This window comes from Lithobates pipiens, unplaced genomic scaffold (genome assembly GCF_037356315.1).
Source record: "Lithobates pipiens isolate NorthernLeopardFrog02 unplaced genomic scaffold, aLitPip1_a1.2 Scaffold_8, whole genome shotgun sequence".
NCBI classification, from domain to species: domain Eukaryota; kingdom Metazoa; phylum Chordata; class Amphibia; order Anura; family Ranidae; genus Lithobates; species Lithobates pipiens.
Window position 1 is genome coordinate 200,486,980 of NW_027507903.1, and position 26,423 is coordinate 200,513,402.

General features: G+C 44.0%; 1 protein-coding gene across 3 annotated transcripts in view; it reads left to right on the forward strand.

The window, feature by feature from the left end:
* Window positions 1-26,423, forward strand: part of SLC13A1 (solute carrier family 13 member 1) — a 168,211-nt gene that overhangs the window by 112,018 nt on the left and 29,770 nt on the right. For all 3 annotated transcript variants that reach the window (XM_077473472.1, XM_077473473.1, XM_077473474.1), the window contains exon 8: window positions 2,148-2,210. In XM_077473472.1, the coding sequence (XP_077329598.1) occupies window positions 2,148-2,210 (63 nt within the window). The remainder of the gene's footprint in view (window positions 1-2,147; window positions 2,211-26,423) is intronic.

Below are 26,423 nucleotides of genomic sequence, written 5' to 3' on the forward strand. Positions count from 1 at the left end.
TTTCAGATGTTTTTTAGGGCCTTTTTACTGGTGTTTTTAGGGCAATTTGTCTGGTGTTTTTTCAAGCGTTGTCCCGTTTTTGTACAGGTTGAAAGGTCACCAATGTAAAAAGCAGAAAAACGCCTGTAATCTGCCTAAAAAGAAGCTCATGTATTTTTTTAAGCTTCAGGCATTTTGGTTCAGGCAACAGAACGCTCAGATGTGAATTTAAATGAATGGGATTTTGCTTGTTGGGCTTTTTGGAACCTACGAGATGAGCGTTTTACGAGGTGTGCATGGGCCCTTAATAAGTCTGACCCTCATCTCTTCCAATTTGGTAATCAGGTTTCAAACTACATAAAAACCTGAGTTTATTTTAACTACTTGCTTTGGAACTATAGCCTTTTTACTTTCTAGATTATTGCCGTTTTTAGGGTTATTTGTATTCCTAAAACAAAGCAAATTAGTTTACAGAAAACGGAAACGTGCATCTAGGGAATTTCAATGAAGAGGCAATGTCATTTGTCACGTCAACAGTGCAAGATTCTATTATAAAGACATTGACTGGGGTGATTTAGGTCAAGCGCATATTGTGGGATCATTACCTATATTTCTTACGTGGATTTTTTTATACCCCCTTGAGTCATAAACATGTGACAAAGCATATGATAAATGCTTACTTATTTGAATGCAAAAGAGAGTGAAGCTTTGTATTATGCACAAGCAATGCATTCAAAAACATGATCCATTTAGAAAGCCTTCCTGAAAGACTATAGCAGAAACCATTGTGATGCATTTACTATTTGAAGATTAACTCAGAATTCCACCTGTAATGAGGCTTATACCTCCATTATTGGCAGACCTGCCTTGTGCTATATAATATATTTTAAACATGTGGCAGCACAGCGGCTTAGTGGTTAGCAATACTGTCTTGCAGCATTAGGGCCCATGGCATGAATTTCAATCAGGACACTACCTTCATGGAGAGTGCGTGTTCTCCTTGTGCTCGTGTGAGTTTCCTCCAATACGCCAAAGACATGCTGGTAGGTTAATTGGCCCTAATATGTGTATGTGTTCATATGGGATAGGTTAGATTGTAAACTGCTTGTATGAAGGGACTGATGTGAATGCACAATATGTGAAGCACTGTGCTAAATTGTTGGTGCTATATAAATGCCTATAATAAAAAATAACTAGATTGTATTTGTGTAACAATAACAAATTTTAGCTGCTTGTTAACAGTCTTATTAAATGCATATACATGGATCACCAATTTGGATAGGATCAATTTATGACAGTAATATAATGAGGAGGATTTACTAAGGGAGTTAAAGCCTAGTACACACTGCTAATTTTTTTATTTATTTAACCCAGTGCGCTGAACGAAAAAAAAACTGACAGCTCAGTTTGAAGCCATTGTACTAACAATCCGATCTTACTACAGTGATCTCCCCTCCTGTTCTATTGTGTTCTGACAGGGGACAGCCCCCCCGCCAGAACACTCTGGTCAGCAGACCGAGTGCCAGGTCATGGTCATGGTCATGCCTCTTCGACAGAAGCCAGCCGAATGGTTGAAGTACATATGCCCCCCAAAATTCAGCCTATGTGTATAAGGCTTTAGGCATTTAATTAAGGAATGTGTAAATATTCACTTCAGTTATCCAATCATGTAAAAACAAATACCTGTTGCCTTTGTATATCTTATCATGTTCAGATGTTTTTCACATCCTTGGATAATTAAAGTGAATATTTACACAATTTTTCAGTTAGAAATTCTCAGCTTCTTTGGTAAATCAGCCGTTATGTATGGGTAGCATAAGCTTCCACTTATTGATCTAGAGTGAAAAATGCTACAGGCTGAGTTGGATGTTTGTGGCCAAGTGTTGCTGTTCTTGTGATAAGGCAACTGTTAAGAGTGTCTTCTAAGTGCTTAGATATATGAACATGCAAATATATGCATTTATCCTATCTGGATTGTGGAGTTACATGCAAACAACCTCTACTATGCAAGGTCAGGTTAGGAGTGTCATAGGAAATAAATGCACTTATTTTGTCATTTACTGTACATTTTACTGGGCAATAAGGTAGAGATGACAAATAAAACAAGTATTTGTGTTAAATCATATGTAAAATAAATGTTTACTTGCATACTTTTCATCTCCAATCAGACTGATGAAGACCATAAGAAAGAAGCCGATGATCAACATAAAAAACAGGAAAAATCTAAAGCGGTAAGATCAAGTACTGTTATAGAAGACTTTGTACATCCTGCTTAGACAGTACTTAGAGCACATAGTTAACTAATAGTAATTCTATAGTTCAAATTATTGCACGTGTCTATAAATATTTTAAAAAGCATTGATATACTGTATCATGCTATGGAATTTTGCATTAATGCTATGCATTTAAAGAAATACATTTATTGTATTAACTTTATCTCACTGATTATATACATTTTATGATTTGCATTGAGAACATTAATCTTAGCTTTTTGGCAGAAGACCTACTCATAATAATAATCATTGCCTTATGGATACATCTCTAAATGCACACATCCAACTTTTTCTGCAGTATTTTGTACTTTTTTCTTAAAGTTCCTGACAGTTGAATAGCAACTTATTAAAATGTTTCTCACTGCACGGGGATCTAACATCAAACAAAACTCCCAGATGTTTCTTCCCCCTACCTCTGTCAGCAGAAATTGTCATTATTAAAGAGGAAGTAAACCCTGATGAGTTTACTTCCTCTTTCATTCCCTGCAAAGGTAAAGCATAATGGACTACTATGCATTGCATAGTAGTCCATTATGTGTCACTTACCTGACACAGGAGCCAGCGATGTCACCGCTGCCCCCTGTAGTCCGGCACATCCATCTTCTCGGTGGGTCTCACTGCTCAGCCGCTGTCATTCGGCGAAGCCGCGATGGTGTCACTCTTGCGCATGCGCACGGGAGCCGCCACGCGCGGCATATCGCCGTTGACGGGTGCTGCGCTCAACGTGCCTAAGCTCCCTGTCTTTCGGCAAATATCTCCTAAACCATGTAGGTTTAGGAGATATTTCTTGGACCTACAGGTAAGCCTTAATCTAGGCTTACCTGTAGGTCAAAGTGTGTTGTAAGGGTTTACAACCACTTTAAGGAGCATAGTTATGTAGTTGTTTTGGTTCGTTGTTTCACATGCTTACATAGGTAAATGGTATTCACCAACAATGAATGTAGCAGACATAAGTTACAATATCAGTGACTTTGGTCACTTGAGTATAAAAAGGGACTTTTGTATTAGGGTTATTCGGCAATGATGAATTTTATATAGAAAATTAAAAAGTGACTTAAAGTGTTACTAAACCCAGAACAGTAAAATCAGTCTGTATATGCAGCATAACATGCTTGTTATACTCACTGTGGAACTTAAGGGGATTAATCTGCTGCATTGTGTAAAAAGGCTGTTTTATCCCGTATGCATAGATAATCCCCCTCCAGCACTGTCTGGGGAAGGCCAGCTAACATAGGCAGGGTAGCCGACCTGCATATGCTCTGTTGTGTCTTTTATGCTGCAGAGAACATTTACTTGTTCTCAGAGCTAGCCAGGTCATATATTGACATCACACATGTGGGCGTGTATACAGGCTGTAGTGGAAATCTCCTCCTACCTGAACTCTCAGCACTGGAGAAATTGTGCAGTTTATCGTGTAACCATATACAGATGATCCAAAAGGGTATATAGTAGCAGTATTTTAATGTACAATGAAGATTTATAAGCTGTGGGCACTGGGGGGGGGGGGGGTGTCTAAAGCTTATCTTTTTCCCCTCATTGACTTACCATGCATTGTCCTATGCTGTGTCTTTGTGTGGTCAAAGTAATTTTGGTAAAAGCAAGGCTTTACTTCTTCATGTTGAAGTTGGGCCCTGATGACCATCAGAAGAGGGCATAAATCATAGAACTGCTGAGGGAAAGAATCAGACGCAGGGAGATCCTTGTATTGCAGGTCCTTAGTTACAGCTTTCTCTGTAGGGGAACTTTAAGCAGCACAGTAGTGACATAACCTAATAATAAGACAAGCAGTCAGAGGCACAGTGTCTTAGATCAGTAGACATCAACCCTGTCCTCAGGGCCCACTAACAGGCCAGGTTTGCAAGATAACTGAAATTAATCACAGGTGATATCAGTGATTGCAGTATTTTAGTGTGCATCTTTCCAAGGTAATACATAAAACCTGGCCTGTTAGTGGGCCCTGAGGACAGGGTTGATGACCACTGTCTTAGATTATATTACACTGTAGATACACAGCTAAGAAGCTGTAGCCATATGGGTGCCTAGGCACAGTCACATATCAGGAGACGATGATAAATGCATATGACAGGACATATGAGGTTGTTAATAATATTACAGTTTTATCAACAGATAAAAAACAATATGCAGTCATATTCAGTATATGTTAAAAGGTGAAAAAAGTTGTCTCCATAGCTCCAGGATTAGACAAGAACCAGTCCCAGTACAGGTATTCAGATGATGATTTGTTAAATCCACAGCTATTACTGGCACTCTGGATCCTGCACTGTCAATGGGGATAATGTGTGCAGACATGGAATGCACATGTGAAGAACGTGGGCTAGTAAGGTGATGCGTTTCAGAGCTAACTGCTCCTTCTCTAGATTGTTAGCAAGTTTGAAAGTACTGGGCCAGGAGGACTACAAGGGCCAGGGTGGTGCAACGTAAAACTTAAAGAAAACACACAAAAGAGAACCCTATCCTTAGATAAAGAGAAATGTTCATACATACAAACTGGTTAAAATAGTATTAAAAAAAACGCTATACAGAAGATAAAAATTATTGAAAAACAGATCTGTGGTAGAGGTGCTGACAATGAAAAATACCACAATAAACATTACGGTCCATTATGTTAGAGACCTTGCGCTCCTCCACCTTCTGTATGAGGATGACCCACAGATGCTCAATAGGTTTTAGGCCTGGAGATATGCTTGGCCAGTCCATCCCCTTTACCCTCAGCTTCTATAGCAAGGCAGTGGTTGTCTTGGAGGCGTGTTTGGGCTCGTTCTCATTTTGGAATACTGCTCTGCGGACCAGTCTCCGAAGGGAGGGGATCATGCTCTGCTTCAGTATGTCACAGTACATGTTGGCATTCATGGTTCCCTCAATGAACTGTAGCTCCCCATTGTTGGCAGCATTTATGCAGCCCCAGACAATGACACTTCCACCACCATGCTTGACTGTAGGCAAGACACACTTGTCTTTGTACTCCTCAACTGGTTGCCACCACACACACACTTGACACCATCTGAACCAAATAAGTTTATCTTGGTCTCATCAGACCACAGGACATGGTTCCAGTAATCCATGTCCTTAATCTGCTTGTCTACAACTAGCGGTTTGCGGGCTTCCTTGTACATCATCTTTAGAAGAAGCTTCCTTCTGGGATGACAGCCATGCAGACCAATTTAATGCAGTGTGCGGTGTATGGTCTGAGCACTGACAGGCTGACCCCCCCCACCCCTTCAACCTCTGCAGCAATGCTGGCAGCACTCAGACAACCTCTGGATATGACGCTGAGCATGTGCACTCAACTTCTTTGGTGGACTATGGCGAGGCCTGTTTTTAGTGGAACCTGTCCTGTTAAACCACTGTATGGTCGTGGCCACCATGCTGCAGCTCAGTTTCAGGGTCTTGGCAATCTTCTTATAGTCTAGGCCATCTTTATGTAGAGCAACAATTCTTTTTTTCAGATCCTCAGAGAGTTCTTTGCCATGAGATGCCATGCTGAACTTCCATTGACCAGTATGAGAGAGTGAGAGCGATAACACCAAATTTAACACATCTGCTCCTCATTCACACCTGAGACCTTGTAACACTCATGAGTCACATGACACCGGGGAGGGAAAATGGCTAATTGGGCCCAATTTGGATATTTTCACTTAGAGGTGTACTCACTTTTGTTGCCAGCGGTTTATACATTAATGGCTGTGTGTTGAGTTATTTTGAGGGGGACAGCAAATTTACACTGTTTTACAAGCTGTACACTCACTACTTCACATTGTAACAAAGTGTCATTTCTTCAGTGTTGCCACATGAAAAGATAGAATAAAATATTTACAAAAATGTGAGGGGTGTACTCACTTTTGTGAGATACTGTAAGTCATAATGAAAAAATTCTGCATCTGGCAAGGAGTTTACGTAAAAATAGGATATCCATCAAAAAAAGAATACAACCAAAATGTGCTGTTCAATGCACATCCGATGTTGCCAATAAAAGGCATGGGTGTGACACAACTTACCGTAGGACAGTGAGCCACAAAAAAAAAATAAGTGAATACTGTAATGTGCTGAAATGTGCATCACCTTGCTCTTTTATAGCGGCACTGACAGCTACCTGCACTCCAAAAAGGAGCATTAAGCACACGGGCCGCGTGAACGAGTCCTCTTTTACCATAAACTAGCCTTGCTATCAGTCATGTGCTGTGTGGGAGAAGCCAGTTCCTAAGCAGTTTGGAAAAAACATAAAAGCAACTGAAGTAAATAAGGTTAGGAAACATGCAAGTCCATAAACACGGTAAACACATACATAGTCTATATCCACCATTTAGTGTGTATGACCTTTTAATGGTCCATGAAAGTAAAGTGACTGATATTAAAACAGAGCAATAATTATAAAGAATGATTAACACGCAGCTCCAATCATTTAGTATGTTGCAATTGCAATTCAGAATTTATGACAGCTATGGCAAAGTTGGAAAGTACACTAGTTTTAGCTTGATTAGGCTCTTATATTATTTTCCAATTGCCAGATTAGATCAGGAAGCCCTGTGACTGCAGCCAATCCTTCTATTCTTCATAAACTCTTCCCCGAAAAGCACTTTTTTTTAGATGTCATTCTATCTGCACACTGGCATTGGGTGAAGCAGTGACATGAGTAATACCTTCCTGAATGGTTAAGGATGTACACAATTAGATTGCAATGAGGGTTTGATAACCGGAGCTGAGAATGCTTTGGCTTCAGAATCAATGGTTAGGAAAAAGGTTTTCTGAAGGCTATTAACACTATAAAGATTCCATTGTGATCAATTTTCTACTAACATAGGGGAGAGAATAAAAGAAACCTACATACTGTAATCATCAGCTGAATATTTAAGCTTCCTGGCGGTATTACCTAGTGTGGCTCGGGGGTTAAATTTCAGTACCATTAGCGGCAACCCCAAGCCACACTCGGGATTGCATTGCAGAATCCTGGTGCAGCATACTTACCTTGTCACCAGGATCCTGCAATGTCGTCCCCCCCCCCCCATTTTGTCCTCCACCTGTGTTCGGGGCTCTGTCCTCTGCCCGGTTGTAAATTCAAAAAGTACAAAAACATATTACATACAGTACATTGTAATCTTACAGATTACATTACTGTATCAAATCATTTCGCACCCATTTTGTCTCTAGTGCTTTGTCCAGTGCCATGCCTGCACTTTTATATTATATATACTGTTCTTTTTGCCTGGAAACTTGAGATTGTCCATGGCAACCAAAAAGTGTCCATTTACGTCAAATGTGGTTTTAGACAAGCTAGAAAACAGTCATAGTAAATAAGAACACTTGCAGAATTGAGCGATAATGATTCCTGGGGAAATTAATTTTATTATTATTATTATATTATTTTTTATAATTATTTACAATTATTTATTATATTAAAAATGTATGATTTTGTGTTTCAAACTTTATCATACCCGGGATGTCTACTAGACTTTTGTTTGGACAGATTTAAGTGAGTTATTGATAAGAATTGCAGCCCTACAATATAAAATGCCAAATTTCTATGCAAAACAATGTACTGCTTTGAGATTAAAAAATCTGGCATAATCATACCGCCAGGGAGGCTACAGAAAAGAACTCAAGAATGACCATATTAATAATCAGCATCTCCACTTTTATTCTGTATATATCAGAACTATCTTTACAAATAACTCCTGTTATGGCCAATACGAACTTTTGGAAAATGTAATGTATTGGAACTTACCAACACCACAGATTTCTTTTGATGGTAATGTTTAGGGGTTAGCATAAATTGTGATTTCGTTTCTAGATATGTTTTTATTTTTTTGTTGTTGCTTCTTTTCTGCCTAGTGACAGCAAAATGTTTTTTTTAAGTAAACCAGTTTTGCTGACAAGATCATACTCTATCATAGGTTGTTATTGATCATTTATATTTTCTATTGTAATTTGTGTTTGCAAGTTATCTAAAAAGGAGGAAGGAAAATATGTTTTAGTACTGTGCTATTTTTCTTTCTATAAAAATAACAAACATGTTATACTTACCTGCTCTGTGCAGTGCTTTTGTACAGAGCAGGCCAGATCCTCCTATTCTCGGGTCCCTCTTCGGTGCTCCTGGCCCCTCCCTCCTGTTGAGTGCCCTCACAGCAAGCAGCTTGCTATGGGGGCACCTGAGCTGAGCCACAGCTCTGTGTGTCCATTCAGACATGCAGCCATGGTTAAGACCAGCTTCCTCTCTCTCCTCATTGGCTAACTAACATTGATTGACAGCTTTGGGAGCCAATGATTCCGCTGCTGTGTCACAGCCAATCAGGAGGGAGAGTCCCAGAAGGCCGAAGCACTCATGGACATCGCTGGATCCAGATGGGGCTCGGGTAAATATTAGGGGGGGCTGCTGCACAGAGAAGGCTTTTCATCTTAATGCATAGACGGCATTAAGATAAAAAATCTTCTTCCTTAACAACCACTTTAATCTGTCTGAAATTTGTTTAAAGTTGTTGTAAACCTAGTTACACCACTTGTACCCACAGGAAAGCCTATAATAAGGCTTTCCTGTAGGTTTAGGAGATATTTATCATACACGCTTTTGCCAATGTCATTGGCGCATGCATTGTGAAGAAATGGCCCTCCATGACGTTTTTTTCACTAGCAAGTGCCGTAACTGAAAAAAGAGGAAGTAAAACCCATCAGGGTTTTACTTCCTCTTTAATTGCAGTACATTGGCATGTCATTTAGTTGAGCATAATGCATACTTGATAGGATTGGTTTAATCACATGGCACAACATTTAAAAGAGAAGTATGCCCAAAAGCTCTTTTGGCTATAATTCTCCTGTATAGTTCTCACAGAAGCGCACTAAGTTCTGCACTCCTGTGATGCAGATTCAGCCGACAGTGTCCGCTGTTGGCTGATGTCACAGAGCCGGTCCAGGCTCTGCAGGGATCCCGACTACAATGTCAAGATCCACCCAGATGCCTGTCTGGCAGCTGGTTCAGCCTCTCAATGAGCCAATAAGAGCCTGAGCCAGAAGCTCCCGCCCTCTCCACAGTCTGGTGTGCCAGTGAGTGCTGAGTGATGAGCAGTGTTTGAGCCGGCGGTGGATAGCTGCAGCATCAGGATGATGCTGCAGTCATCTAGGTGAGTATGTGTGTTTATTTTTTTACAATACCATACTTCTCTTTTAATAGTGATTGCATCTTGGTTGATAAATTCTGTATATACTGTACATGAATAACATTTATGCTAGGTTTGCATCAATACCAATACTAGTATTGGTATCGTTGCCGATACCGAGCATTTGCACGAGTACTTGTACTGCTCCAATGCCAAATCTGTTAATTGGGCAGCCTCAGGGATGATCGGTATGGCGGTGGGGGGAGTTACAAGCACTATATCCCTCCCTATATAGCTTTTCTGACAGCCGCTTCTCCTCCTCTCCCTCCAGTGGCTGTCAGGGAGATTGGTGCTGGTAACTGTCCCCCACCGCTGTACCAATCACCCCCAGCTGTCCCCCTCTGTGCTCCCTGTGTTCTACTCTGGGTCCAGATCCGTTTTGTCCTCCGGGTCCCCCTCTGTGTCCTCCTCCGGGTCCCCCTGCTTCCCCCAAGGCTCTCTGTGTCTTCCTCTGGGTCCCCCTGTGTCCTCCCCGGCTCTCGGTGTCCTCCTCTGGGTCCTGATCCATTTTGTCCTCTGGGTCCCCCTCTGTGTCATTCTCGGGGTCCCCCTCCATCTGCCTCCCCAGCTCTTCATGCCTGTCATTTACCAGCTCCTTCCTTTTCCGAATACACAGTCAGTGACAGTGATCACTGGCTCTGTCTATTCATAACTGAGCATCATAAACTGTGTTTACAATGCTTCATTTTCTTAATGTAGAGGAGCCTCTGTCTCCTGTCCATTCACCTTCAGTGCAGCTAAGGCTGCAGAGAAAGGGACTGGGGCATCTGTGTCCCTTTTCCTATCTCAAAGGGGATACCTATGATATCTCACAAAAGCCCCCCCACCCCAAAAGGGCTGATAAAATAAATTAATAATAATAATAAAGAACAAATTGTATTAAATATTTCAAAGTTAAATTGTAAAAAACAAAACAAAAACACTGACATCGTCCACTCCAAAATGCCCCCCCCCCCAAAAAGGAAGCATTGTAAAAAAAATAATCAAAAAAATTGTGAAATTGTAAAAAATAATTAAAAAAAAAAAAAAAAAAAAATCAAATGTAATAAAAATAAAATTAAAATAAAAAAATACTGACACAGTCCACGCCTCATCAATGCCCATCAGTGCCACCTATCAGTGACATCAGTGCTGCATATTAATGCCACTGTCACATGACATTAAAAAAGTATTGGTTTTTAGTACTTGAGTACTTGAAAAAAGTATTAGTACTTGTCCTCGGTCCTAAAAAAGTGGTATCGGTGCAATCCTAGTTTATGTTCTCAGACAAGTTACTCTGCTAGCATTGCATTTCTTTTACTTATTGAATGTAATATAGCACTCATATACCAGGTTAAGGTAAATGTGCTTTCTTAAAAAAAAATTACTGTTGGCTAGTGAAATATTGGTTGAAATATTATGTATTTAAAATATTACTTCTGTGAAGCTTTTTTATGTAATTAGAATGCAGTCTCATCCACCAGCATTTAGAATCATCATCTTTAGGCTCTAAATAGCTTAAGAATGCCAGGTACAAAGGGTGAATGTTTGTGTATGCATATCAGGATTTTAAGATAAAATACTCATTTGCAGGATGTCAAATGAGTAAGCAGGATTGAGTTGATTGTGGTGGGTGTCCCATAAGAAGTGATAAATTATTGAAAAAAACAATAATTAACTTATACTGCATACTAAATTTTCCATTGATGGGTTAGATATCCATTGTTAGATATCCATTTGTACAGTGAGTGGGGGCAAAAACCTTGATCTGGTGAGTAAATGGGTCAATAAAATGGCCAGCTAACTGAATAACTAGAGTAAAAGGTCAAAAGGGCTGTTGGTGAACTTTTTTATTCTTTGCTTCACAAATATATTCTAAATTAAATTATAAATAGTTTTTTTTTTTTAAAGATTTTATAGTTATGGACAATCACCTTAAAAGTATGTATTCCTAACTCAAAAAGTTCCTTCTATTGCTCTCAGTCTCCTCCAAATTTCCAAATTCCTAATTTTAGCTGCTGCAATCTGACTTTCTGTTAGAGGGTGGCTACATTAGTTCTCCATGGTCCCACTGTATTTAGGGTTGTAGCCACCCTCTCTTGTTCACTCCTGAGATGGACTAAGTAGTACTATGAACTACAGGATTTGTAGTGTGCATAGAAAGGTGCACATGGCTGAAAAATAGATTACAGGGCCATTAAGTAGTACATGTACCTGTACAAGGATTATTTTTGGAGAATAAGGATATTGTTTAGTGTCACTTTAAACGTCATGATCCACAGGTCATTAACCTCAACTAAACTAAGCTTCCTTGAACCCAAGGAAGTTCAATGGCAATGTCTTTGACACTTAGGACTAGTGATGGCCGAACGGTTCGCCCGGCGGTCGTTTCGCGGCGAATTTCCGACTTTCGCCGTCCGCGGGTTCGAACGCCTTTTTCCGTCGTTCGCCCCGGCGGACTTACGTGTTTAATGTATACAAGAACTTTAACCTTTCGTGACACGTTTATCATGTGTTACAGGACAACCAATTGAGACATGACAGCTCATGGACACTTGGACATTCCCCCTAACCTATAAATACACCCGATCCGGTGGCCATTTTACATTCTTTCTTCTGTCACTGTAGGGAAAGGATCCTGTGTGGAGTAGGGACAGAGAAAACGCTAGCTATTTGGTACACAAAAGTTCTTTTCAGGACTGGTATAGGTGTTAGGTCAGCAGCCTGAGTTTCTTTTGTCAGTTTAGATAAAGGGACAGAGCGCTGTATGCTGCTATTTTAGGGACAGCTCAGCCAGATTAGTCTTTCTTCATCATCATCATCATCATCATCATTAGCTGTTACTATCAGGTCCACAAAAGAGCTGTTCCAGCTAATCGTTCCAGCCTACTCTTTTTTGCCAATTTGTATAGGGACAGGCAGGAAGCAGTGTGTCAGGCAGTGAGGATAATTTTAAAGACTTGCTGTTACTATTAGTTCCACAAAGGTTCTTTTCAGGACTGGTATCAGTGGTACGGTAATAGGCTTGTACACGTATAATATTCTTTCTTCCAAATATAGAAAGAATATTATACTTGACTGCTGCCCTTCTGCTGCAGTCTGCTAATCATTCACAACTCACTTGTTCCACAAAGCTCTTTATCAGGACTGGTAACTTGGTCTGTCTAGGGTGCTACGGTACATAGGCTTGGGTGCGGTACAGTCTGCTGTTCTGTAAGGACCGCTATCGGTCCACAATACATAGGGTTGCCGTGCACTACTGCTGACCGCTGCCCTATACTGCAGCAGTCCTTCAGCGGTATAGGGACTGACGCACAGTCTGCTAAACACTAATACACAACCTGCTTGGTCCACAAAAGTTCTTATAAGGACTGGTAACTTGGTATAGGGTGCTACGGTACATAGGCCTGAGTGCAGTACAGTCTGCTGTTCTGTAAGGACCGCTATCGGTCCACAATACATAGGGTTGCCGTGCACTACTGCTGACCGCTGCCCTATACTGCAGCAGTCCTTCATTGGTATAGGGACTGACGTACAGTCTGCTAATCACTAACACACAACCTGCTTGGTCCACAAAAGTTCTTATAAGGACTGGTAACTTGGTATAGGGTGCTACGGTACATAGGCCTGAGTGCAGTACAGTCTGCTGTTCTGTAAGGACCGCTATCGGTCCACAATACATAGGGTTGCCGTGCACTACTGCTGACCGCTGCCCTATACTGCAGCAGTCCTTCATTGGTATAGGGACTGACGTACAGTCTGCTAATCACTAACACACAACCTGCTTGGTCCACAAAAGTTCTTATAAGGACTGGTAACTTGGTATAGGGTGCTACGGTACATAGGCCTGAGTGCGTTACAGTCTGCTGTTCTGTAAGGACCGCTATCGGTCCACAATACATAGGGTTGACGTGCACCACTGCTGACCGCTCACCTATACTGCAGCAGTCCTTCAGCGGTATAGGGACTGACGTACAGTCTGCTAATCACTAACACACAACCTGCTTGTTCCACAAAAGTTCTTATAAGGACTGGTAACTTGGTATAGGGTGCTACGGTACATAGGCCTGAGTGCGTTACAGTCTGCTGTTCTGTAAGGACCGCTATCGGTCCACAATACATAGGGTTGCCGTGCACTACTGCTGACCGCTGCCCTATACTGCAGCAGTCCTTCAGCGGTATAGGGACTGACGCACAGTCTGCTAAACACTAACACACAACCTGCTTGGTCCACAAAAGTTTTTATAAGGACTGGTAACTTGGTATAGGGTGCTACGGTACATAGGCCTGAGTGCAGTACAGTCTGCTGTTCTGTAAGGACCGCTATCGGTCCACAATACATAGGGTTGCCGTGCACTACTGCTGACCGCTGCCCTATACTGCAGCAGTCCTTCAGCGGTATAGGGACTGACGTACAGTCTGCTAAACACTAATACACAACCTGCTTGGTCCACAAAAGTTCTTATAAGGACTGGTAACTTGGTATAGGGTGCTACGGTACATAGGCTTGAGTGCGGTACAGTCTGCTGTTCTGTAAGGACCGCTATCGGTCCACAATAGATAGGGTTGACGTGCACCACTGCTGACCGCTCACCTATACTGCAGCAGTCCTTCAGCGGTATAGGGACTGACGTACAGTCTGCTAATCACTAACACACAACCTGCTTGTTCCACAAAAGTTCTTATAAGGACTGGTAACTTGGTATAGGGTGCTACGGTACATAGGCCTGAGTGCGTTACAGTCTGCTGTTCTGTAAGGACCGCTATCGGTCCACAATACATAGGGTTGCCGTGCACTACTGCTGACCGCTGCCCTATACTGCAGCAGTCTTTCAGCGGTATAGGGACTGACGCACAGTCTGCTAAACACTAACACACAACCTGCTTGGTCCACAAAAGTTTTTATAAGGACTGGTAACTTGGTATAGGGTGCTACGGTACATAGGCCTGAGTGCAGTACAGTCTGCTGTTCTGTAAGGACCGCTATCGGTCCACAATACATAGGGTTGCCGTGCACTACTGCTGACCGCTGCCCTATACTGCAGCAGTCCTTCAGCGGTATAGGGACTGACGTACAGTCTGCTAAACACTAATACACAACCTGCTTGGTCCACAAAAGTTCTTATAAGGACTGGTAACTTGGTATAGGGTGCTACGGTACATAGGCTTGAGTGCGGTACAGTCTGCTGTTCTGTAAGGACCGCTATCGGTCCACAATAGATAGGGTTGACGTGCACCACTGCTGACCGCTCACCTATACTGCAGCAGTCCTTCAGCGGTATAGGGACTGACGTACAGTCTGCTAATCACTAACACACAACCTGCTTGTTCCACAAAAGTTCTTATAAGGACTGGTAACTTGGTATAGGGTGCTACGGTACATAGGCCTGAGTGCGTTACAGTCTGCTGTTCTGTAAGGACCGCTATCGGTCCACAATACATAGGGTTGCCGTGCACTACTGCTGACCGCTGCCCTATACTGCAGCAGTCCTTCATTGGTATAGGGACTGACGTACAGTCTGCTAATCACTAACACACAACCTGCTTGGTCCACAAAAGTTCTTATAAGGACTGGTAACTTGGTATAGGGTGCTACGGTACATAGGCCTGAGTGCGTTACAGTCTGCTGTTCTGTAAGGACCGCTATCGGTCCACAATACATAGGGTTGCCGTGCACTACTGCTGACCGCTGCCCTATACTGCAGCAGTCCTTCAGCGGTATAGGGACTGACGTACAGTCTGCTAAACACTAATACACAACCTGCTTGGTCCACAAAAGTTCTTATAAGGACTGGTAACTTGGTATAGGGTGCTACGGTACATAGGCTTGAGTGCGGTACAGTCTGCTGTTCTGTAAGGACCGCTATCGGTCCACAATAGATAGGGTTGACGTGCACCACTGCTGACCGCTCACCTATACTGCAGCAGTCCTTCAGCGGTATAGGGACTGACGTACAGTCTGCTAATCACTAACACACAACCTGCTTGTTCCACAAAAGTTCTTATAAGGACTGGTAACTTGGTATAGGGTGCTACGGTACATAGGCCTGAGTGCGTTACAGTCTGCTGTTCTGTAAGGACCGCTATCGGTCCACAATACATAGGGTTGCCGTGCACTACTGCTGACCGCTGCCCTATACTGCAGCAGTCCTTCAGCGGTATAGGGACTGACGCACAGTCTGCTAAACACTAACACACAACCTGCTTGGTCCACAAAAGTTTTTATAAGGACTGGTAACTTGGTATAGGGTGCTACGGTACATAGGCCTGAGTGCAGTACAGTCTGCTGTTCTGTAAGGACCGCTATCGGTCCACAATACATAGGGTTGCCGTGCACTACTGCTGACCGCTGCCCTATACTGCAGCAGTCCTTCATTGGTATAGGGACTGACGTACAGTCTGCTAATCACTAACACACAACCTGCTTGGTCCACAAAAGTTCTTATAAGGACTGGTAACTTGGTATAGGGTGCTACGGTACATAGGCCTGAGTGCGTTACAGTCTGCTGTTCTGTAAGGACCGCTATCGGTCCACAATACATAGGGTTGCCGTGCACTACTGCTGACCGCTGCCCTATACTGCAGCAGTCCTTCATTGGTATAGGGACTGACGTACAGTCTGCTAATCACTAACACACAACCTGCTTGGTCCACAAAAGTTCTTATAAGGACTGGTAACTTGGTATAGGGTGCTACGGTACATAGGCCTGAGTGCGTTACAGTCTGCTGTTCTGTAAGGACCGCTATCGGTCCACAATACATAGGGTTGCCGTGCACTACTGCTGACCGCTGCCCTATACTGCAGCAGTCCTTCAGCGGTATAGGGACTGACGTACAGTCTGCTAAACACTAATACACAACCTGCTTGGTCCACAAAAGTTCTTATAAGGACTGGTAACTTGGTATAGGGTGCTACGGTACATAGGCTTGAGTGCGGTACAGTCTGCTGTTCTGTAAGGACCGCTATCGGTCCACAATAGATAGGGTTGACGTGCACCACTGCTGACCGCTCACCTATACTGCAGCAGTCCTTCAGCGGTATAGGGACTGACGTACAGTCTGCTAATCACTAACACACAACCTGCTTGTTCCACAAAAGTTCTTATAAGGACTGGTAACTTGGTATAGGGTGCTACGGTACATAGGCCTGAGTGCGTTACAGTCTGCTGTTCTGTAAGGACCGCTATCGGTCCACAATACATAGGGTTGCCGTGCACTACTGCTGACCGCTGCCCTATACTGCAGCAGTCCTTCAGCGGTATAGGGACTGACGCACAGTCTGCTAAACACTAACACACAACCTGCTTGGTCCACAAAAGTTTTTATAAGGACTGGTAACTTGGTATAGGGTGCTACAGTACATAGGCCTGAGTGCAGTACAGTCTGCTGTTCTGTAAGGACCGCTATCGGTCCACAATACATAGGGTTGCCGTGCACTACTGCTGACCGCTGCCCTATACTGCAGCAGTCCTTCAGCGGTATAGGGACTGACGTACAGTCTGCTAAACACTAATACACAACCTGCTTGGTCCACAAAAGTTCTTATAAGGACTGGTAACTTGGTATAGGGTGCTACGGTACATAGGCTTGAGTGCGGTACAGTCTGCTGTTCTGTAAGGACCGCTATCGGTCCACAATAGATAGGGTTGACGTGCACCACTGCTGACCGCTCACCTATACTGCAGCAGTCCTTCAGCGGTATAGGGACTGACGTACAGTCTGCTAATCACTAACACACAACCTGCTTGTTCCACAAAAGTTCTTATAAGGACTGGTAACTTGGTATAGGGTGCTACGGTACATAGGCCTGAGTGCGTTACAGTCTGCTGTTCTGTAAGGACCGCTATCGGTCCACAATACATAGGGTTGCCGTGCACTACTGCTGACCGCTGCCCTATACTGCAGCAGTCCTTCATTGGTATAGGGACTGACGTACAGTCTGCTAATCACTAACACACAACCTGCTTGGTCCACAAAAGTTCTTATAAGGACTGGTAACTTGGTATAGGGTGCTACGGTACATAGGCTTGAGTGCGGTACAGTCTGCTGTTCTGTAAGGACCGCTATCGGTCCACAATAGATAGGGTTGACGTGCACCACTGCTGACCGCTCACCTATACTGCAGCAGTCCTTCAGCGGTATAGGGACTAAGAGTTTTGTCACAGGGTCATTTAAAAAATGACATGCAGAGGAAGAGGCAGGCCCTTCCGCAGGGGTGGTAGGGGTAGGGCAGGAGCAACAGGCTTGAGCCAAAGTGGGAAGTTGCAGAAGGTGCGTTCAATTACTTTAAAGGATGCACCAGACTTGGTTGAGTGGCTCGCTCAGCCTTACTCTTCTGCACCCTCCTCATCCTCTCGATCTGCACCCTCTTCTTCACTCTCTGCTATGTGCACCCCCAAAGACACTACCACCAACAACACGACCACCACCACCACCACCACCACATACCTTCCGCTTGAGTCACTGGAATTATTTTCCGATCCATATCAAGAGGACATTTCTGATGCGCAGCCACTCTTGGTATTGGATCAGGAAGAGGAGGTAGCAACAAGCGCTACTCAGCAGTCTGACGCCAGTACCCAGATCAGCCCAAGGAGGAGGTTGGTCCCCGGTGTTGCTGCCTACTCTACTTATAGCGGTGGGGAAGGTGACGTTGATGATGACGTGTCTAGTGATGTCACGTGGGTGCCCACAAGAGAGGAAGAGGAGGGGAGTTCAGAGGGAGATATGGACCAGCAGATAGGGAGGAGAAGCAGCAATGACTTACATTGCACAGCAGGGACAAAGCAGACTGCAAATGTATCAGGAGCGAGTCATCGACCATGTACGGTCACATCTGGCGCTCCCAGGACACCGGCACATGGCTCCGCAGTGTGGGCTTTTTTTAACGTGTCCGCTGCTGACAATAGCGTTGCCATCTGCAATCTTTGCAGTCAACGCGTTAGTCGCGGTAAGCCCAATACTCACCTAGGGACGACCGCCTTAAGAAGGCACATGAGCAGCCATCACCGAGCCCAGTGGGAGCAACGGAACACACAAAGCCACACTGCAGGCTCTCACCGTCCAGCCTCGTCTTCTACTTCTCCTTCTCCTCTCTCCTCACAATTGTCCTCCACTCCACCTTCCATCACGCCAAGCTCACATTTTTCTGCAAAAAGGCAGGCTTCCGTGGGCCTAATGTTTGAGCGTAAAAAAATGATGACGCCGGATAACCCTCTTGCCCAACGGTTGGCGGCTGGCTTGTCAGAACTCATAGCCCGCCAACTACTGCCATATAAACTGGTGGACTCGGAGGCCTTTCGCAAATTTGTGGCCATTGGAACACCACAATGGAAGGTCCCAGGAAGGAAGTATTTCTCAGAGAAGGGCATCCCAGAGCTATATGGCCATGTTCAGCGGCAAGTGAATGTATCTCTGGCACACAGTGTCGGTGCCAAGATACATCTGACCACAGACACGTGGTCTAGCAAACACGGGCAGGGAAGGTATATCAGTTTTACTGCCCACTGGGTGAACCTTCTGACGGCCGTCAAGCATGTAACCCGTGGCACCCGTGTAGATTTGGTTTTACCGCCACGGATTGCATGCAGGCCTGACTCTTCTTCTCCTCCTCCTACTCCATCCTCCTCCCTCTCCTCCTCAGCTGCCTCCTCCTTTTCCGCTGCTAGCGTCTCTTCCACTGCACCGCCCAAGCTCCCCAGAACCTATTCCACATGCCAGGTGAGACGTTGCCATGCCGTGCTGCGTCTGTTGTGCCTGGAAGCAAAGAGCCACACTGGCCCGGCACTCCTTTCAGCTTTGCGTTCACAGGCAGATGAGTGGCTAACACCGCTCAATTTGACAGTTGGTAAAGTGGTGTGTGACAACGGTGCCAATCTGCTTAGCGCATTGAAACAGGGCAAAATCACGCACGTGCCGTGCATGGCACACGTCTTAAACTTGGTCGTGCAGCGATTCCTTGTCAAATACCCTGGGGTCCAGGACATCTTGCGGCAGGCAAGGAAAATCTCGGCCCATTTCAGAAGATCTTACACGGCCATGGCTCGCCTTGCTGACATTCAGCGGCGACACCATCTGCCGGTCAGACGTCTTATTTGCGATTGCCCGACGCGATGGAACTCAACCTTCTATATGCTTGATAGGCTGCTCCAGCAGAAACGTGCAGTTAACGTCTACCTGTATGAACTCTGCGAAAGAAACGGTTCTGGGGAGCTGGGTTTTTTTTCACCGCGCCAGTGGCTGCTCATGCGCGACACATGCAGACTTCTGCGGCCATTTGAGGAGATCACCAAACTGGTCAGTCGCAGCCATGGCGCCATCAGTGACATGGTACCTTATGCCTTCTTTCTGGAGCGTGCATTGCGTCGTGTCATTGATCAGGCTGTGGAGGAGCAGGAGCGGGAAGATGAGGAAGTCGCAATGCTGGATGAATTCCCAGGGGGGGCTACTCTATCTGAGACAAGTCAACAACAGGAGTCTGATGAGGAGTCAGAGGAGGATGGTGCCGGGGCGGATGAGCAGGAGCAAGAAGAGCATGCTTTAAACCTTTCTGGGATCCCTGTTGTGCGAGGATGGGGAGAGGAGAATGAAGAGGACGACATTATCCTGGATGATGAGCAGGAGCCAGGCCACCACACCGCTTCCACTTTAGTGCAAATGGGGGCCTTCATGCTCCAGTGTTTTAATAGGGACCCCCGTATAAAAAGCATGAGGGTCAAGGACCAGTACTGGGTGGCAACGTACTTAGACCCCCGGTACAAACACAAAATGGCGGAAATGTTACCGCCGTCGCAGAGGGCTGTCAGAATGCAGCACTTCCAGGCCTTGCTTCGAGAAATGCTGCATTCTGCTTTTGCGTGCGCTGGCAGAGGAGCAATTCCCACTCCCAGAGAAGGATTTGCGGGTACCAATCCAACAGCGCCTGCAAGAAGAGGCCGGTTTGAAGATGTGTTGGTGACTTCGGATATGAGGTCATTCTTTCAGCCGACCCATCGACAGGTGTCATCCGGATCCAGCATCAGGGAACGCCTAGACCGTCAGGTGTCCGACTACATTGGGTTAACGGCCGATGTGGACGCTCTGAGGAGTGATGAACCCCTAGACTACTGGGTGGGCAGGCTTGACCTCTGGCCAGAGCTTGCCCAATTTGCAATCGAACTGTTGGCTTGCCCCTCATCCAGTGTCCTGTCCGAAAGGACGTTCAGCGCAGCAGGGGGGATTGTGACCGATAAGCGTACTCGCCTAGCTCACCACAGTGTTAACTACCTCACATTTCTAAAAATGAATGAGGCATGGATCTCGGAGGAATTCAACACATGTGATCAGTAGACCATGTATATGTCTATAAACAATTTTTGGAATCAAGCACACAGACCTTCTTAATTCATTTGGCTCACTTCCCTGACCCAAAAAAGCACACCGTACTATATGCCCCTACCCTCCTCTTTGAAGAGGTTGAGCGGTGTCATATTTCTACTGGGGCTGCTTATTATGAGGGGTTCCCACCATCCCTGTGCTGTGCTGACTTCCTCCTGGGTGTTCTTATTATGAGGGGCTCCCACCATCCCTGTGCTGTGCTGACTTCCTCCTGGGGGTTCTTATTATGAGGGGATCACACCATCCCTGTGCTGTGCTGACTTCCTCCTGGGGCTGCTTACGGTGCTGCTGTCAGCGCTGTATGTCACGGAGCTGCTGTCAGCGCTGTATGTCACGGAGCTGCTGTCAGCGCTGTATGTCACGGAGCTGCTGTCAGCGCTGTATGTCACGGAGCTGCTGTCAGCGCTGTATGTCACGGAGCTGCTGTCAGCGCTGTATGTCACGGAGCTGCTGTCAGCGCTGTATGTCACGGAGCTGCTGTCAGCGCTGTATGTCACGGAGCTGCTGTCAGCGCTGTATGTCACGGAGCTGCTGTCAGCGCTGTATGTCACGGAGCTGCTGTCAGCGCTGTATGTCACGGAGCTGCTGTCAGCGCTGTATGTCACGGAGCTGCTGTCAGCGCTGTATGTCACGGAGCTGCTGTCAGCGCTGTATGTCACGGTGCTGCTGTCAGCGCTGTATGTCACGGAGCTGCTGTCAGCGCTGTATGTCACGGAGCTGCTGTCAGCGCTGTATGTCACGGAGCTGCTGTCAGCGCTGTATGTCACGGAGCTGCTGTCAGCGCTGTATGTCACGGAGCTGCTGTCAGCGCTGTATGTCACGGTGCTGCTGTCAGCGCTGTATGTCACGGAGCTGCTGTCAGCACTGTATGTCACGGAGCTGCTGTCAGCGCTGTATGTCACGGAGCTGCTGTCAGCGCTGTATGTCACGGAGCTGCTGTCAGCGCTGTATGTCACGGAGCTGCTGTCAGCGCTGTATGTCACGGTGCTGATGTCAGTGCTCTGTATTACGGTGCTGCTGTCAGTGCTCTGTATCTCCTGCACCCTCTTGTTTGCCTACCCTGGTCCCTGACCTTCCCTCTCCTCCATTGCCTTCATTAGCTCCATAGTCCTGAATTGTCAGAACAATTTCCCAAATAAAAAAAAAATGCTTGTAGTTATCGATCCCAAATTCACCTCATACATGTATTATGCTATTGTCCAGGTGGTGGGACTACGTGCTACCCCCTAATAATTACCCCGTGGCCGCAAATTCGACCTAAAGGTTTGCGAAATTCGCCTCCCATTGAAGTCAATGGAGCCCGCGGCGAACGGTCGTTTTCGCGAACGTTTGTGTCCGTTCGCGTTTCGCGTTCGCGAAACGTCCCGTCGGAAGTTCGTCCATCACTACTTAGGACAAAACAATACAGAAACCAGAAACATGATAGAACTAAACAAGCTGATTTCATCCAGAGGAACTGCCCTCATTTACAGCTGTTACATGATTTTTATATTGCACTTATCTACTGATAAACTAGATCTAACAACTATTTGAGTTCCCTCTTAGATGTGATCTGGAGCAAGGTACTCTGGAAAAAAATTAATTGTCCTAATTTTTCTGTGCTACATAAGATAATATTTTCTAGCTGGTGTCTATTAATGTATTTAGTTAAACAGCATATAATCTGATTAAAAGGAGTCTGTAGGTTATTTTAACAGTTTATCATAAATTGTTTCATTAATGTGTGCTAATGTTTTAAGCATTTTGCTCCATATCCTTTTGTAATGAAATATGTATATGGGAAGGAAACAGTTTTGCATATTAAACAGGCAGGCTGACTCCTTGCTTGTTGGTTTTGCACAGTGTCTGTGGACCAATGCAATACTATATAATCTAAAAGTAGTTTATTGTATCATCTAATCAGTCTCTCCTTGAGTTGTTTTTTTTTTTTATTGTTTATTTCTTTATTTGACATATTTCAATATAGCAGATCAAGTTATAACAGACCAAGCTACAGCATCAGTATATATTTTACAATTTTGTTCCCTTATACCGCTAGTACGTCCTATCCTCATTTTCCTATTTATTTTGATTGATCCGTGCAAAACATCTTTTTATATTTTTCTCTTTTTCTTACTTTCCACTATCATATATACTTCCTAACCATCCTTTAGACACAAGTAGTTACAAACATATACACACAGACATACACAAAAAAAAACACGCACTCTCCTTGAGTTTGGTAAATGCAAGGTGTAATATATAATCAGCAGCTAGAGCGAGAATCCACCGACCTTTAAGATAAAACATGGGTTAGGAATAAAAAGTGTGTGTTGTATGCTATTTTTTTTGCTCATACAATAGAATTTATGAAACCAAAAAAATAAAAAAGCGTGACGCAAGTCATAAAAAAAGCAAGTCATAAAAAATGATTTCAGGTAAACTATACATTCCGAATGTGTACTCAAATAGGGGTATAAGGTATAAGGTATTCTTGTCACATCTACCCCAACGCAGGTAGTCAGACACTATAGCTGGCTACTGTGTTTCTTCACCTATAGCAGCCTCCTTTTCCATAAGGCAAGCACGCCTAACGTTACTCAGTTGCCCCCAGGACTTATACACATTGCTATAGTGCCTGGCCACCATGCCAGGGCAGAGGCAAACTGAACAAAGCAAATAGATACTTAGCAGATAGGTTCTATGACATTCCAGGTAAAAGGCAAGCTGAGTTCAAGGAATAGTCCAATAATCCGGTCAAAAGTCATACAAAGGGAAATCCAAACTAGCAAAGCAGGGCAGACAGACAGGGAGTTTAATCAGGAACAACACCCATATCACTATTTATCACTAGCACCCAAATAATAGGCTTGGTTTTCACCCAGAGAGGAACAGGAGTACTAAGTGCCGTTGAGATCCTGAGCTAGCTACTCTCACATCCTCACCCCCTACACAGCCCACTTCTACAGTGAGCACTGGAGGGGCAGAGCAGAGAGCCGTTGGCTCACAGCCACCAGCTCTCTGCAGCCTAAAGATTGACAACTGAGCAATCGGTAGTGTTTGGTCACTCAATTCTTGGTCTGGAGCCATCGGGGGGCTTAACAAATCCCATACTACTCTTTTACAGACTGTGGATTTAAACCACTATAGAACATATATAATCAGAGCCTACTATTCACACTCTGGAAAATAATGCAGATTTGTCACTTCCTTACCTCCCTACCTACACCCCCAACCAAAAGGCAACCAATACACCCTTTGAAGCCATGTGCCTAGAAACCAACCCCCACAAACATACCCCATCCTTTTCAAAAGTCAAGTAAAATTGTCCCCCCCCCCCCACAGAATATTAATCCCCATCCTACTTGCAAAGATAAGAAAGAGACCCAGGATCACAGTTCACCCCAGAACAAAGAGAATGTGTTCTCCTTTTTGCACACAAAGCTTCCTTCTTTTCCAGTTAAATTTCAGGAGTTAGGTTTCATAATTCCTATCAGGATTATGCGGAGTTCTGAAATCCTAGACAAAATCTTATTTGCAGAGTGTAAATGTTCAGCAAATGTATGCAGAAAGCAAGATTGACTGTGTTTGGTCTTTAATTGTAAGCAGTTGTGAATCATCCATAACATTAATAATTCACTTTGACAGTGACAAATGTTTAAAACCGAGCAGGACCAGTGTGACAGTTATTTTGGGTCCTGCTGAGGCTTAAAAAAAATTAAGCCTCATCAGGATTGTCCAAATTTACAGCTCACACTGCAATCTGCAAACCGATCTGGGGGTGTCATTAACATTGTATTGATAACTGTAACGGTTTTGCATAGGGCAGTATGAACCGCTAGCAATTTAGGTGCGATAGGGGTACCTGCACTGGATTTGCAGGGTTTCCCGCATTGCACCAGTGTGAACCGAGCCTAAATGTCACTGTTACTGTTTGGAACATGATCCACGGTTCATTAACCCCAACTAACCTTAGCTACCTTGAACCCAAGCAAGTTCATTAAAACAATGTCACTAGGAATATACTAGACACTTAACTATACAGAGATAAGGAACATTGTAAAGCCAAACAAGCTGATATCATTCATCGGCATAACTATCAAATAAAGTTATTATGTATTTTTACATTATGCTTATTTGCTGAAAACCTAGGTGCTACAACAAGTTATATACAGTATATATTAAACCTCTGCTGGGTCCCTTCCACAGCTCTGCTCTATGTACAGCACAGTGATGATGTCACTCCTACTTTTACAAGATATAATCTCTCTTTCTCTCTCTCTTTCTCTCTCTCCCTCTCTCATACCATACCATAAAATACCATTGAGGAGAGTTCAGGAGCTAAAAAAAAATGCCCAACTGCTCCTAAACATCCATTTACCAGCTGCAATGTACATAAGGCCTAACTGAAAGTACTGGCATTTCTGTACAGCCTCTGAAGGACATCAACTCCCAGCATTGTTATTGACAGTTTATAGAACTACAAGCCCCAGCATTGCTGTCCTCTGATATCCTAGACCAGTGGCACTATTCCACCAACTGACACCAATGATAGGGCACTATTCCTCCCATTAAAAACAATGATGGGACACTGATGCCATGGCATATTCTACTTCTACTTGGCCACAGCTCGACCCCTCCTAAGGTCTGAAGGACAGCAAACTGGCCCCTTGTTCAGAAAGTTTGGAGCCTCCGGTCCTATACTGACAACTGCTCAGACCCCAATATCTGACAGGTGCCTAGAGTCCCCAAATTGTTTCTTCCAGAAATCACATAAAATTATTATATTTTCTTGTGTTAGAATGTAGCACACTTATAAAGTGTGATTGTTTCGTATGTTATTATGTTACTAGAGTCCCAAATGACTTCAGTGTCAACATATAGATTCTTATGGTCACTCTTGAATAAAATAAAGTATCTGACTTATCAGCAGTGGCAGGTAAATCAATGTCTGCTTATTCATGAGGAACATCAGACCTCATTTGCAGGGTAACATATTTGAAAACTGCAGGAATAAAATGGAAGAGGCTTGCAGAACTATTTTTATTTCTTGCAAATAAATTCAAACAATAGAAGGCATATTTCTATATTTCTTGAGAAATGTCACTTGATGAATGGGTTCATCTCTAAGTTGTATATTATATATACTCCATGGCCAGCAACATGCATTACTGCTGATTATTGTGTTTGTCAGAAGCTCTGTTTGTCTGCAATGAGAATTTTTGTATTCCAGCCATAGTAACCAGCAAAGGACATTTCTGACATTTTAGATTTTAGAATTAAACCATATTCTTTAGCCTTTCTGTTTAGTAATAGTAGTTCCCGGAAGAAAGCATTACAAGTTAACCAAGGCCAATTTTGTTTACTGATGTTGTGCTTATTTTGTACATTACCAGCTTTTCTTTCTTTGAAATTTGCAACAGATTTGCCACTAGGAAACCTAGTTTTATTTAGTATCAGGTATGTGCTCCACAAGTAGTGTTCATTGTTGGCAAGCACTGCTGTCTTTTTTATTATTAATAATTTACAAATATAAGCTACCATGCTCCAATTCTGATTTTTGCTGCCAACTACAGCTACACTGCACCCTACCAGAGAATTCATAAACACCAACCAACTGGCCAACAAAAATGAACTGAATAGTCACAAGCCTGACTAGTAGCAAACTGTA